Below are 15,652 nucleotides of genomic sequence, written 5' to 3'. Positions count from 1 at the left end.
TCCAAACTCCCTCCATTTTCACATATATTGGCATTAAAATTGACAGCTTTGCATGGGAACACAAATGAGAGAAGATTAGCCATGGTCTGGTGTTGAAGAAAGGCACAATGATCTGCGAGAAATCCATCCAGTCATGTTACAAAACGAAAACTTGTCTGCATGATAATTTCTTTGCTAATTTCTCTGCATGTTTTATTTACTTGTTTACTTTGTATTTACTTTGAAGGACCACAAAGTGGAAGACTTCATCAATTCTCCGCTGTACCCTGTCCTCATAATCAGCTATGAGATGTTACTGCGGTGCTTAGAACAAATTCAAGGCTTTGAATTTAACCTGATAATTTGTGATGAAGGTCACCGTTTAAAAAATAGTTCAATTAAGACATCCACAGCAATTCTTAGCCTCTCTTGTGACAGAAGAGTGATTCTCACTGGTAAGTTGTTCCTAAATCATTAAAAATCTGGAAAATATTGCACAGTCAGGCATACGTCGTGGCTGAATGGTTAGCATTGATGCCTCTCAGTGCTAGGGATTCAATTCCACCTTTGGGTGACTATCTGTATGGTGTTTGCACATTCTCCCCGTGTCTGCTTGGATTTCCTTTGGTGCACTGGGAGGGGTTTCTCCTACAGTCCAAAGACTTTGGATTAGGTGGATTAGCCTTGCTAAATTTCCCAGAATGTCCAGGGATGTGCAGGCTCGGTGGGTTAGCCCTGGGAAATGCAGCGTTACAGGGGAAAGGTAGAGAGGTAGGTCTGGGAGGGGTGCACGTTGGAGGGTCGGTGTGGACTTGATGGGCCAATTATAGGGATTCTATGAATGTAACATAAAACATCTGAGCAATGCCTTTTTCCTGTAAAGTGACATACTTCTGTTCATTAAAACTTGTACCTGTTGTATATAGCTTTGGAGGAGAAGCAAGGGTCTCCCTGCCTTTTGGGGATTTACCTGTCATACAAATGAAGCAAATTGTATGCTTCTGAAGATGTGGAACAACCTTGCAACCTTTGTTTTCTTCCTCTACAAAAAAAGCACCATTGTTGTTTGTAAATATAAATAGTTTTTATGAATTATACTGATACTAATTGTGATTTTGTGAAGCAGAACTTGAAATTGCTGAAAACAGAAGTGTTTTGTCTGAGCTTTTCATCATTGCATGCACAAGAATACTAATGTAAATGAAACATTTTATACTCGATGAGAAGAGAGTACTGATAGGCACTAGCAATCTGAAATTTTCTGCTTCAGAACCAATAGTTGTGACCGCTGAATCATTGCCAAGAACAGATTACTGTTCATTATGGCAGTTTCACAGCTTATCTCAATCACACGTTTTCTGAACTAGGTCATTAATGTGCAAAAAGACGTATCACAATTTATTTATGTTTATGTTTACTCTATCAAAGAAAGGTTTTGCTTGTGTTATGTCACTTTTAAATAGTACATCGTAAATCTTTGTCCGTTTAGGTACTCCGGTACAAAATGATCTTCAAGAGTTTTACTCTCTAATAGAGTTTGTGAATCCAGGAATCATTGGATCCTCTTCCACCTACAGAAAGATTTATGAAGAGCCTATCATCAAATCTCAACAGCCATCTGCAACAAAAGTAAGATGTAATATTTGTTTTTTTTAAATGAATGCACAAACTGCAACAGTGGGACCATCCCTCCTTTGTGCAGATAACGTTTAATGTAAGGATATAATTATGGTTATCAGTAGACTTCCATTAGCTCTTCTGTGAAGGCACTTTTTCTGTGTGAATTTGGACGTGGAAGTCTGTGGACTAAGAAGCATGGGCTATTTCCTAGCTGATATAAATTCTGTCTTAATGATAATCCACAAAGTTAGCAGCGAGACATTAAATAGTAATCAAATAGTTATTCATTCATAAAATATTTGAATGTTGTAAGATAGTGGGTTGAATTTTACCAGAAATTGTCAAATTTGACAAAACTTTCCTGGAGGTTTCTTCTCTTTTCTTTCTCATGCTATTTTCTTGCCTAATTACCTCTGTGGCTCTCCACATTTTTTTTCTCCCTTGCCAGAAGCAGGAATATCTGTCTCTGCTGGCATCTCCCAGGATTCCTGGTGCTGGCACTATTTTTTAAACCCAGCCATATTCCATTAAATGCTGATAGCCAGGAGTTGCCATTCAACATGCATGCAGTGGGTTGGGAACCAAAAGAAACACTTCTCAGGACGCATAATTGGCACAGCTATTATTTTATTACAAGTGCATGTTCATAAATGTATTGATATTTAAGAAACAAGTTATCCAGGTTACACATAATAACATTATTCCATCTTAGAAGCCTGGCTAAGGGAATGCAACTCTTTCCCCTAGTGCAGTATAACATAATTTCATTGTTCAATGTGGAACTCACACTGGAGCCTTCAAACAGTTGAAAACTATCACATGTATTTTGCAACAGCAAAGGTAAAGAACAAAACAAAAGGTAAAGAAATAAAGGATGGATTGGCTTCTGGGAACAGCTTCCCTTTGAGCAGCAACAGATTTACAGCCAACAAATAATCACTGTGCCCAGCTCACATGTACTGAAGTGGCTGCTAATTAAGTCCTATCTGGCACTGTATTGCTCTATCATACTAAATGTGTTCTTAGCTCTTCAAGTCCATTACGTTCCCTCTCTGCCCGTTACAGTTATGCACAGCTCAGCACAGCATGCTTAGATTGTGTGACATATTGTCTGAACTGTAAAGCAATGCTTCCATCTCCCAGTCCCCAGACCGATCCAAGCATTGGACTCTCATCTTCAGTAGACCTATTGTCTGCTCCAAGAATAGGCTATAATTTATCTTTTCGAGGAGAAAGTGAGGACTGTAGATGCTGGAGATCAGAAATGAAAATGTGTTGCTGGAAAAGCTCAGCAGGTCAGGCAGCATCCAAGGAATAGGAGATTCGACATTTCGGGCATTCCTGAAGAAGGGCTTATGCCCAAAACGTCGAATCTCCTGTTCCTTGGATGCTGCCTGACCTGCTGCGCTTTTCCAGCAACACATTTTCAGCTTTAATTTATCACTGTTCAGTCTTGGTCAAGGGTTTCTGGATAATGGAGACATCAGCCATGGTTATAGAGGGTAATCCTATTCTCCTACTAGCCATCCTTGTAAGACATCCGACCCTTGTTGGTTTAACATATTCCTCCATACAGTGTGATATGGAGGACTTGAACAATGAGGGCCATGAAATACCTCCACATGGGTTTTTGACATAGGGAGCTTATTTTGATAATTGCAGCACAAGTCATGTTGTGCAAGTAAAGTAGGAGATTGTAAGTGCTGTATGACTACTGATACTTATCCCCCTACCCCTCCCATCAGGATGGTGAATATTCACAGTTCAAAGTGAGATGAAATCTGATTCATGGCCTTGTGAAGCCTATGGATAAACATAGAGAATGCAGGAGTAACTCTTCAGGGTGTGACAGCAACAGGGGAGTGAGAAATCAAGTTAATGTTTCGAGTCCGGTTTGAGTCTTTTTCAGTTCTTCTTACTAAACTCAACGTGTTAATTCTGTTTCTCTCCTCACAGATGCTGCCAGATCTGATGAGTTTCTCCAGAATTCTATATTTGATCAAATTTCCAGCATCCATAGCATTTTGCTTCTGAGAGATCTTGGATTATCTTTGTGAATTGTAGCATGCTGGTGTAACTTTTAAGGTTGCCTATGATTGCTCTTGCTTCACAGAGATGACTGTCTTCAAATTGCAATGAATAAAAAAAGCAGTTAATATTGTTTGTGACCAGGATTTGTATCCCACAGGTTTAGACACTTTTTGCATGCAGGGCAATATGACCACACATGGCTTCGACATGTACTGTAAAAGTTCCTGATTAATGAAATTGCCCTCGAAGGGCCTCATATCAATCACACAGAACCTGACAGGAGCTCACACAGGAGAAAATGCTTCACCCATTTCTGTTGTGGTAGCTGCCATTTTTCATTTCCATTGCATATTTGTGATTTGCATGAGTATGGATGGCAATTCAGATTGCATTTGGCTTAGCTTCGTAATCAAGGTGGCCCCTTGAAACTACATGTTTCTTTCCTGCTTGACATTCCTTGTTGATCCCAACAGTATTGAACTTCCATGTGTTACCATGGCTTTCTTTGTAATATGATTTTTTTTCTCCCAACATTACTTTTTGAGCTATGGACTACAGCTTAATGATGCCAATCATCATGTTCACCCCCTCTTAGCCATAGAATCAAGAAACCTGTGTATAGAAGAAAGCCATTGAGTCTGTGCTGCCAAAAAATATATTGTTTACTCGACTTACTTTCGCACACTTCCCCATAGCCTTCAATGTTATAGAAACATAGAAAATAGGAATATGCCAATTTATTACTCAAACCTGCTCTGCCATTCAATGTGATCATGGCAGATAATCAAGCTTAAAACCCTCACCCTGTCCTCCTTCCCCTCCCCATATCCCCTGAAACATGTATCCTCTTTCTTGAAGATATGTAATGTTTTGGCCTCAACCACTTTCCGTGGTAGTTAATTTCATAGGCTCTTTGGGTGAAGAATTTTTTTTCTATGTCAGTCCAAATATCTTGACCCTTTATCCTTAAACTATGACTCCTGGTTCTGGATTCCCACACCGTAGATCCATCCTGCATCTAATCTATTTAGTTCATTTTGAATTTTAAGGGTTTCAATGAGATCCCCCCTATTTCTCTAAACTCCAGTGAATACAATCCTAACTGACTCAACCTGTCTTCATACATTAATTCTGCCATCCCAGTAATCAATTTGGTAAAGCTTTGTTGCACTCCTTTTATTGCAAGAACATCCTTCCCCAGGTATGGAGACTAAAACTGTTCACAATATTCCAGGTGTGGCCTCAACAATGTTCTATATAATTGCAGCAAGAAACACTTGTTCCTGTACTCGAATGTGCTTTCTATGAAAGCCAACATGCAGTTTGCCTTCTTTACTGTCTGCTGTACATCTGTTTGCTTATTTTCAGCAATTGTTGCATGAGGACATCTGCCATGCATTCACCCCACTCACTCAGCTTGTCCAAATCACACAGTAACATCTGCATCCTCCTCGTAGTTCACCCTTCCACCCAGCTTTGTGTTAGCTTCAAATTTTGTGAAATTACATTTACTTCACTTATTTAGATCACAAATGTATATTGCGAATAGCTGTGGTACAAATACTGATCCCTGTAGTACCCCACTAATCACTGCATGTTATTAGGAAAAGATCAATTTATTCTTGCCCATTTTTGTTTCCTATCTGCTAACCAATTTTCTATCCATCTCAGTACTCTACCCCAATTCCATGCACTTTAACTTTACACATTAATCCCTTATAATAGGACTTTGTCAAAAGCCTTCTGAAAGTCCAAGTAAACCACGTTTATTGGCTCCCCTTGATCAATTGTACTAGGTATATCTTCAAAGAATTCCATAGATTTATCAAGCATGATTTCCCTTCTGTAGATTTATGCTGGCTGTGTCTGATTCTACTACAGTCTTTTAAGTGCTCTGCTGTATAATTTACTGATAATGGACTTGAGCATCTCCTCCACTACCAACGTCAGACTCACTGGTTTGTAATTCCCTGTTTTCTCTCTACCTCCCTTTTTAAATAGTGGGGTTGCATTAGCTGCCATCCAATCTGTAAGAACTGTTCCAGAATCTAAAGAACCTTGGAAGATGACCACTAATGCCTTCACTATTTGTAAGATTAGATTCCCTACTGTGTGGAAACAGGCCCGTAGGCCCAACTAGTCCACACTGACCCTCCGAAGAGTAACCTACTTGGACCCATTCCCCCTAACTAATGCACCCAACTTTCAGGCAATTTAGCATTACCAATTCACCTAACTTTCACATCTTTGGACAGTGGGAGGAAACCAGAGCACCCGGAGGAAACCCACGTAGACACGGGGAGAATGTGCAAACTCCACACAGACAGTCGCCCGAGGCTGGAATAGAACCCAGATCCCTGGCGCTGTGAGGCAGCAGTGCTAACCACTGAGCCACCATGCTGCCCCCAGAGCCATTTTCTTAAGTACTCTGAGATGTACATTATTGGCCTTCAATCCCATTAATTTCTCTAACATGTCCCTACTAATACAGATTTGCTTCAGTTCCTCACTCGTCTTTAAGAATGTGTTTCTTACCATTTCTGGTACAATATTTATGTCCTCCCCTGTGAACGTTTAGTTCATGAGCCATTTCTTTGTTCCCCATTATAAATTCCCCCATTTCTGACCAATCTTTTTCTCTTTACATACCTATTGAAACTTTTACAATCCTTTGTTCCCCACAAGCTTATCTCAGACTCCCTTTTCTTTCCCGCTTCTTAATCAATTTCTTGGTCCTTCTTCACTGTTTTCTAAACGGTTTGCAATCCTCAGCTCTATTTTTTTTCTTGCCAATTTGTATGTCTCTTTTTTTTTTGTATCTACTACTATCTCTACCTCCCCTGTAAGCCATGGTTTGGGCCAGACAATTTTTGTAGTTCACTCTTTCGCTCTTTGAATCTTTCTCATTAACTATCCATTGTCGTTTCTTAAACATGTAACATTTCCCAATCCATTGTAGCCAACTCGTGTCTCATAGAACTGTAGTTTCCCTTATTAAGATCTAAAATCTTAGTCTCAGAATCAACTACCTCACTCTCCATCTTAATGAGAATTATTGCAGCATCTTACTTTTCACTTGTGAATCCCACAGCCTTCAGGACTCCATATTGAGTTCAATAATTTTAGGGTCTGAACACTGCTCCCCTCACCCTATACTCTAGGCACTGTCATTATATGGGCTGCTTTCACCACAGCCAACCTATTTTCAACCACCAAAAGTTGTCATTAGCAGCTTTTCTTTCTCCCTGGCTCACAATTATCCATTTATTTTGTTGCCCCACTTTTGTAATCGCTTTCAGCTCCATCTCCACCAACTGTTTACATCCATGCCCCTGATCCAATGCTCCGGTTTCCTCTAAATTGCCCATAGTGTCCAGGGATGTGCAGGCTTAGTGGATTAGCCCTGGGAAAATGCAGGGATGCTGTTTGGAGAGTTGGATGTGAACTCAATGGGCCAAATGGCCTACTCACACTGTAGGAATTCTATAAACTTTACAGTTTTATTTTTCTGTCTCCATATTCTGCGTTTGGTTTGTTAATTTTCTATGTTTTAAAATGGTGCCACAGAGTGGCAATACTAAACAACATTTTTTACTATATTTGTAATAAATACACATAACAATAAATAAATAAATCAGGTAAGATTAGGTAATAATCGAATGCTAATATACTTAAATGGATGCAAATAAGCTTCCTGCTACTCACGATTCAGATTCCCATTTTGCTGTAAAATGTTAGAACTAGACTTAAAATGAGAATTAGACTTTCTCTTTGCAACATTAGGAATTTCATTTCTGCCAATTTCACCCTATTTTTCCAATTCACCTGATCATTCCAGTATCAGAGGATGAGAAAATTCAGCATGATTTGTAAAAACCTTTCATCTTGCACTCATCAGGACAATTTGCAAGAAATACCAAAGCACAGGGAGGACAGGAGAGTACTAATTGGTTGGCAAGTGCAACTCTGGTGGAGAATGCACAAGTTAATTTGGCTGCCAGTTAACTGCCAAGATCTGTTGAAATTTTTTGTACAGCAGGAAAAGTAATTAGAAGGAACATTGTCTTCATATATAGTTAATGGTTTTAGTATGCAACCATACACAGGCACCTAGTCCTTCCTTATTGGCACCCAAATATACCTCCCAAGCAGTTGCTTTCAGACTAGCTTTGGTAGGCAGTCTGCACAGGCCAGTTGCTCTTTCTTTTCATTAGGAGAAAGAAGGGAACATTATAAATGAAGCACAAACTTTCAATTGTCAGACTTTCAACTGATAGAATTAAATCTGTTTGTGTTAAGTTGGCTTCCAAATCGACTGTTTTAAGAACATCACCAAACTTTTTTTTTAAAGACATTTTCAGCAACCTAAAAAGTTTAACATTGACTGCTATTCAGATTCTTTGTCAAAACCACATATAGTTAGGTCTGAAAAGCTGAAGAATAAACAGTGCAGTCTTGTTTAAAAGCCATCAAATCCAGAATTCTTCCTTCTGCATTTGAACATTCCAGCTTTTGCTTTTTTGCCATTTTGTTTTGTCTTTAGGATGAAAAGCAATTGGGTGAAGAGAGAGCAACTGAGCTCTGCCGATTAACTGGGTTCTTTATACTTCGACGGACACAGGACATCATTAACAATTACCTCCCTCCGAAGACTGAATGGATTGTCTTCTGCCGTCCAGCTGTATTGCAGCTTGAACTTTATCACAAACTGCTGGCATCCCATGCAGTGAAATCTTGCCTACAGGGTAGTTTGGAGAACAGCTCCCACTTAATATGCATAGGGTTACTGAAAAAACTCTGCAATCATCCTACACTCTTCTTTAAATCGATTAAGGTATGTGTTGGAAATCCTGCCTAGCAGAAAAATAGTGAGTATGTGTGACTTGTTTATTTGTAAGTAGATCATGTATGCTGTTACACATAAATAATTTCCTGATCCAAGAACATTTTTGAACAACACTGTACGACAACAACTTGCAACCAATGTGATCTAAAAGTGAAAATGTCAGGGGAGAGCTGCCATAATGCTGCAGTGTGTCAGAAAATATATATTTTAATTTTTTAAAAATATATTTATGTTTGTGTATAATTTTAATGCTATGTTTATTAACCAAGCAAAAAAGTATTATGTAGAAAGAAATTTCAATGATGTGAAATGCAGATTTAATTTCTCCTGCTCTCTTCCCCAAAGCATCCATGATATATTAAGGAGGCATAAAGTAGAAACTAGGCATTAGGTATACAAGAGAAAACCACCCCAGGTAACCAGTTCCGAAGGGCAATGGCGGGGGTATGCAGCACACTGCCAATTTTTTTTATAAGGCAGAGGAACAGAGGGGAAAAAGCATGATTTTTAATTATATTAAAATATATATGCCTAGCAAGAATCCTGTACTATTGAATGGAGGTTAGCTAGAAGTAGGATTTAAAAGAGAATTCAGTGTTCTCTGCTCAACAAAAGTCATCCTTGAAATGTGATACTTACATATTTTTTGCTTATGCTTATTAGAGATCAAGATTGTGAACTGTATTTGACCTCTGCCCTGAAGTGCTTGTTCTGGCTTAGTTATTGGGAGAAACTGACTGCACATAGTGAAGGTCAGAGCTTAAGTAAATAAAATGCACAATTTCAGAGTTTGGTATGACATAACGCTCTTAAATGTGTGCTGACATAGACACATTGTTCATGTCTCTTTCCTAGAGGAGAACCCATTTAATCACATTTTTTATTTTTTTTGTATGTACTCAAGGAAGCACTGTAAATTGAATAGCAAAGTACAGTTGCAGAGCACTCGTCTAGAGAGATTATATATTTTCAAACAAACCCTTGCTATTAAAGTTGAATATTTGGTCCATTGGGCTACTTAGTGTTTTCCTTCAATTTCTTGTAGTTACATTTGGAATTCTGCTGGGATATTGGTGCTTTTTCTTTTCAAAGCATACCATAAATCATCACCATATAAAGACATCTGTCCTTAAAACACAATTTCGTAAGAGAGTTGCAGAGCCCGTGGGCTAAACAATGCATGCATTCAGAACCTCAATCACTAATCAGAGTTATTTTAAACTTTGGGAAATCCTAACTGAGTATGTTCCATCAAAATGGCTGAACTCTACAAATTGCTTCTTTTGCATGCCTTTTTTACACACAACCCACATTAGGAATGATTGTGTTTCTCTAACTTAAATCAGATTTACAAGATTCCTCACCCTCACACCATCTAACACTCTTGGTCACTTGCAGAGACTTATTATTTGACACCACACCTCACAAGTTCATAGAGTCATAGAGAGTTGTATGATCTTTTTGATCTCTCTGTCTATAAATTCTGTGATTGTGTGTTCTTCTGTCTGAAGGGGCTGTACTCTGAAAGCTTGTGATTTCAAATAAACGTGCTGTAATATAACCTGGTGTTGTATAACTTCTCACAATGTGGAATGAAGAAACCTAGGTTGAGGGAATGGGAAGGCACATCAGAAATACTAGTATGGAAGATCGCGTTTTCTGAACATTGAATTGAATTGAATTTATTGTCACGTGTACCGAGGCACAGTGAAAAGCTTTGTCTTGCGAGCAGTACAGGCAGCTCATGTAGTTAGGTAGCATAGATAGTAAATAATAGGTAAACGCAGCAAAAACAAAAACGCAGGTACAGGTGAATGTTAAGAGTTTGAGAGTCCATTCCGTATTCTAAGAATAGTAGGGTAGAAACTGTTTCGAATCCGGCTGGTGAATGTGTTCAGGCTTCTGCACCGTCTCCCCGATGATAGAGGTTGTAGAAAAACATTGCCAGAGATGGATCTTTGAGAATACTTGCTGCCCTTCCTTGACAGCAGGCCTAGTAGATGGATTCTATAAATGGGAGGCTGGCCTTTGTGATTGTCCAGGCTGAGTTCACCACTCTGTAACAATCTCTGATCTTGAATAGTATAGTTGCCATACCAGGTAGTGATACATCCCGACAGAATGCTCTCAATGGCACACCTATAAAAATTGGGAAGGGTATTTGCTATCATGCCAAATTTCCTCAGCTGCCTGAAGAAGAGACACTGTTGGGCTTTGTAACCAGTGCGTCTGTAAGAAGAGTCCAAGACACCTTGTTGTGGATGATATCCCCAGGAGCTTGACACTTTCCACTTGTTCCACCTCTGTGCTGTTAATTTCTGGGGGGCGGGGGGGGGAGCGGGCATGAGTAACATCCTGCCAAAAGTCAATGATGAGTTCCTTGCTTTTGCCGCCATTGAAAGATAGGTTGTTCTCAGTGCACCATTTTTCCAGGTCTTCCACCTCCCTGTTTTGTGGCCATCTGACATTCAACCAACTATGGTGGTGTCAGCAGCTTACTTGTAAATGGCATTAGTCTGGTATTTAGCGACACAGTCATGGGTAGACAGTGAGAACAGTAAGGGGCTGAATACGCACCTCTGGAGGGTTCCAGTGTTGAGTGTTAGTGAGGATGAAATAGTATCCCCAATCTTCACTGATTGCGGCCTGTGGGTCAGGAAACTGAGGACCCAGTTGCAGAGAGTGAGACTCCAAGATCACTAAATTTCGTAATCAGTCTCAAGTGGATAATAATGTTGAAGGCTGAACTGTAGTCAATGAGTAGGATTCTTACGTAGCTGTTCTTGTTGTCAAGGTGTTCTAGGGAGGAGTGAAGGGCAAGTGATATGGTATCTGACATGGATCTGTTGGTCCAATAGACAAATTGGGGTGGGTCAAGAGTAGTGGGGATGCTGGAAGTGACTAATGCCATGACCAGCCTTTCAAAGCACTTGATGACCACCAAAGTTAGCGCCACTGGACGGTAGTCGTTGGGACATGCTGCACGATCCTTCTTAGGCACAGGGATGATATTGGCCCTCTTGAAACAGGCAGGGACAGGTTGAAGATGTCCGAGGACACCTCTGCCAGTTGATCTGTGCATGCTCTGAATATATGGCTTGGTACTCCAGCTGGTCCCATCGCTTTCTAGATTACTTACAATGTGGAAACAGGTCCTTCGGCTCAACAGGTCCACACCGACCCGCCGAAGTGCAACCCACCCAGACCCATTCCCCTACACTTACCCCTTCACCTAACACAATTTAGCATGGCCAATTCACCTAACTGCACACTTTTGGACTGTGGGAGGGCACCTGGAGGAAACCCACGCAGACACGAGGAGAATGTGCAAACTCCACACAGAGAGTCACCTGAGGCGGGAATTGAACCCGGGTCTCTGGCGCTGTGAATCACAGGAAGGAAAACTGATCTGACCTCTGATGCATTGACTATTAGGATAGGTTTGTCAGGACTTATCAGAATAGGTGTCATCTCTCTGCTGAAATTCTGCTAAAAGTGAGTATAGAAGGCATTGAGACGATCTGGGAGGAATATGTCATTGTCTGCTATCTTGCACTGTCTCTTTTTAGAACCTGTGATGTCATTCAGTCTTTGCCATAGTCGCTGGGTGTCTGTCTGGGTCTCTAGTTTGGATCGGTATTGGTCCTTGGCTGTCTTATAGCTCTCCGAAGGTCATACTTGGATTCCTTACATTTGAGTGGGTCTCCTTATCTGAAGGCCTCATGCCCGGTTTTTAGCAGGTTCTGTATGCTCTGATTCATCCTGGGTTTCCTTTTGGGGAACACCTGGATTGACTTCCTTGGTATGCAGTCCTCCACACACTTGCCGATAAAGTCTGTGACGGCGGTGGTGTACTTATTCAAGGTACCTGCGGATTGTTTGAACGTGGCCCAATCAGCCAATTCCAGACAGTACCGGAGTTGATCCTCGGCCTCCTTCGACCAGCACTGGACCTGTATCCGCGAGAGGGGTCTCCTACTTGAGCTTTTGCCTGTAAGCAGGAATAAGAAACATGGCATTGTGGTCGGAGTTCCTGAATTGAGGGCAGGGGATGGAGTGTTAGGCATCCTTCACAGTGGTGTAGCAATGGTCTAAAATATTCAGGTCCCTGAAGGGGCAGGTAATGTTCTGCTGGTACTTGGGCAACACCTTCCTTAGATTGGCTTGATTGAAGTCACCAGTTACAATAAGCAGGGCCTCGGGGTGTTCTGTCTCCAGGGTGTTCGTGGTGGAGTACAGCACATCCAGAGCTTCCTCAACCTTTGCTTGTGGTGGTATGTACACAGCAGTTAGTATAGCAGCTGTAAATTCTCGTGGTAGATAGAAGAGGCAGCATTTGATGTTGAGGAATTCAGGGTTTGGGGAGCAATGGCTGCCCAGGTTTGCAAGTTGTTGATGAAAAAGCAAACCCCTCCACCCTTTGTCTTATCTGAGGATGCTGTATGGTCCATACGACAGATAGAAAAATGATTAGCTTGAAGTGTGCAGTCAAGAATGGATGGGTTGAGCCAGGTTTCCGTGAAGCAGGGTGCACAGCAGTCTCGCAGTTCACGCTGGAAGCTGAGCTGTGATCTGCATTCATCCATCTTGTTCTCCGGAGATTGTACATTTGGTAGGAATAAGCTAGGAAGGGGGGGTCTTGAAACATGCAATGGCGACTGAGGAAATGGAGGAATGGAATAGAGTCCTTATTTATTTTTCTGATATATATTGCAGTTTACCCTGCTGTTTGTCAAATGGTGTACTTTTCTGATTTTTATGGCCAACTCCAACCTCAAAAATGCAAGTGAATTCAGCATCTTTCTTTCATTCATTCATGGGATATAGGCACATTGATAAGGTCAGCATTTAGTGCCAAATCTGTTTTGATCCTGAGATGGTGGTCAGTCATCGTAGTTTGTGTAGTGAAGGCACTGTTAAGTAATAAGTTCCAAGATTTTGACCTTGCGGCTATAATGAAGCAGCAATATATTTCCAAATCAGCATGGTGTGAATCTTGGTCCTGGGGAAGCTTCCAAGTGATGGTCTCTTTAGCCTAGTGTTTTTGTTTTTCTAGACAATAGCTTTTGAGACTTGCAAGGTTTCCCAGAACATTTAGTAAGATGGCCCTTTAGTCCATCAGGTCTGAGCTGACTTATCAGTACTTTGCCCATAGCCTTGAATGTTCTGACGTTCCTGTCAAGCTTGTTCATGCCCCTCATAATCTTATACACCTCATTCTGGTCCCATTCTCGGTTTACTGTGCTCTGAAGAAAACAATATGAGCTGGTGCAGCCTCTCTTCATGATTGAACTGCTCCAACCCAGGCAACATCCTGGTGAATCTCATCTGTACCCCTCCAGTGCAATCACATCCTTTCTATAGTGTGGTGTCCAGAACTGCACACAGTTCTCCAGCTGTGGCCCAGCCAAAGTTTTATACAGCTCCAACAACCTCCATGCTCTTATTACTTTTAGGTTGTCCCACTGCTACCACATTGAACAGGTTCAGGCACTGAGGGTTAAGATGATGGATGGGGACTACAGTCAAACAGGCAATCTCATCCTGAATAGTGTTGAACTTCCTGCATGTTATTGAAATTGCATTAATATGGGCAAAGGGAGAGTATTTTGTGTGGTTCATTGCAAAGTACAAATGACAATAAATCATCATTCATTCCTGCAGTTCAACCTGGATAAATGCGAAGTGATGCATTTTGGAAGGTTGAACTTGAATGCTGAACATAGGATTAAACACAAAATTCTTGGCAGTGTGGAGGAACAGAGGGATCTTGGTGTTCAAGTGCATAGATCCCTCAAAGTTGCCAGCCAAGTGGATAGGGTTTTTAAGAAAGCAAATGGTGTTTTGGCTTTCATTAACAGAGTTTAAGAGCTGTGAGGTTTTGCTGCAACTTTACAAGACTCTGGTCAGACCAAACTTGGAATACTGTGTCCAGTTCTGGTTGCCCTATTATAGGAAAGAAAAGGGGGGCTTTAGAGAGGGTGCAAAGAAGGTTTACCAGAATGCTGCCTGGACTGGAGGACTTGTCTTATGAAGAGTGGTTGACTAAGCTCGCACTTTTCTTTCTGGAGAGAAGGAGGAAGAGAGGTGACCTGATCGAGGTATACAAGGTAATGAGAGCCATGGTCAATAGCCAGAGACTTTTTCCCAGGGCAGGATTGACTGTTTTAAGATATTAGGAAGAAGGTATAGAGAAAATGTCAGAGGTAGGTTCTTTATGCAGAGAGTTGTGAATGCATGGAATGTGTTGCCAGTGGCGGTGGTGGAAGCAGAGTCATTAGGGACATTTAAGTGACTGCTGGACATGCACATGGACAGCAGTGAATTGAGGGGTGTGTAGGTTAGGTATTTTATTTTAGATTAGGAATAATCCTTGGCACAACATCGTGGGCCGAAGGGACTGTTCTGTGCTATACTTTTCTATGTCGATGTTGTATTCAATTTATCATGTATGTTTGTTTGTTTTCTTAGAATTTAAGGATATGGGGTTGGTCATTTAGAATTTAGATACAAATACAAGTGAGTGGTGAGCTTGTGGAATACTTGGCCACAGAAAGTGGTTGTGGCTAAAACATTGAATGTTTTCAAGAAGGAGTTAGATATAGTTCTTGGGGCAATAGGGATGAAAGGGTATGGGGAAAAAGTGGGAACTAGTACTGAGTTGGATGATCAACTATGATCATGTTGAATGGCCTACACCTGTTCCTATTTTCTACATTTCTGTGTTGCAATGCTCCTCACATAAGTGTAGCTTCAACAATACTCAAGAAGCTTGACACCATCCAGGACAAAGCAGCCCACTTGGATGCGCTCCGTCACATTCAGTCCCTCCACCATCAACATTCAGTAGCGGCAGTGTGTACCCATCTACCAGATACCTTGCAGAAATTCACCAAAGCTTCTTATACAGCACCTTCCAAACTCATAGTCACAACCATCTAGAAGGACAAGGACTACAAATACATGGGAATGAACACCCCTACTTTCAAAATTCTGCCCTCCCCCCAAACTACCCACCATTCTGGCTTAGAAATATATTGCTTTTTTTCAGGGTTCCTAAGTCAAGATCCTGGAGTTCTCTCCCTAACAGCATTATACCTACAACAAATGGACTACAACGTCCGCTCATCCACTTTCTTAAGGGCAGTTAGGGATGGCTAATAAATGTTGATCCAG

The 15,652-nt window shown here is 41.0% G+C and overlaps 1 protein-coding gene across 1 annotated transcript in view; it reads left to right on the top strand.

Annotated features, from left to right (window-relative positions):
• rad54b (RAD54 homolog B) overlaps positions 1 to 15,652 on the top strand; it is a 205,160-nt gene that overhangs the window by 153,273 nt on the left and 36,235 nt on the right. Inside the window, exons 7-9 of the mRNA XM_060823670.1 lie at positions 227 to 434; positions 1,469 to 1,608; positions 8,174 to 8,464. Coding sequence (XP_060679653.1) covers positions 227 to 434; positions 1,469 to 1,608; positions 8,174 to 8,464 — 639 coding nt within the window. The remainder of the gene's footprint in view (positions 1 to 226; positions 435 to 1,468; positions 1,609 to 8,173; positions 8,465 to 15,652) is intronic.

Source organism: Hemiscyllium ocellatum, chromosome 4 (assembly GCF_020745735.1).
Source record: "Hemiscyllium ocellatum isolate sHemOce1 chromosome 4, sHemOce1.pat.X.cur, whole genome shotgun sequence".
Classification (NCBI taxonomy): Eukaryota; Metazoa; Chordata; class Chondrichthyes; order Orectolobiformes; family Hemiscylliidae; genus Hemiscyllium; species Hemiscyllium ocellatum.
This window is presented reverse-complemented; position numbering and strand designations above follow the sequence as displayed.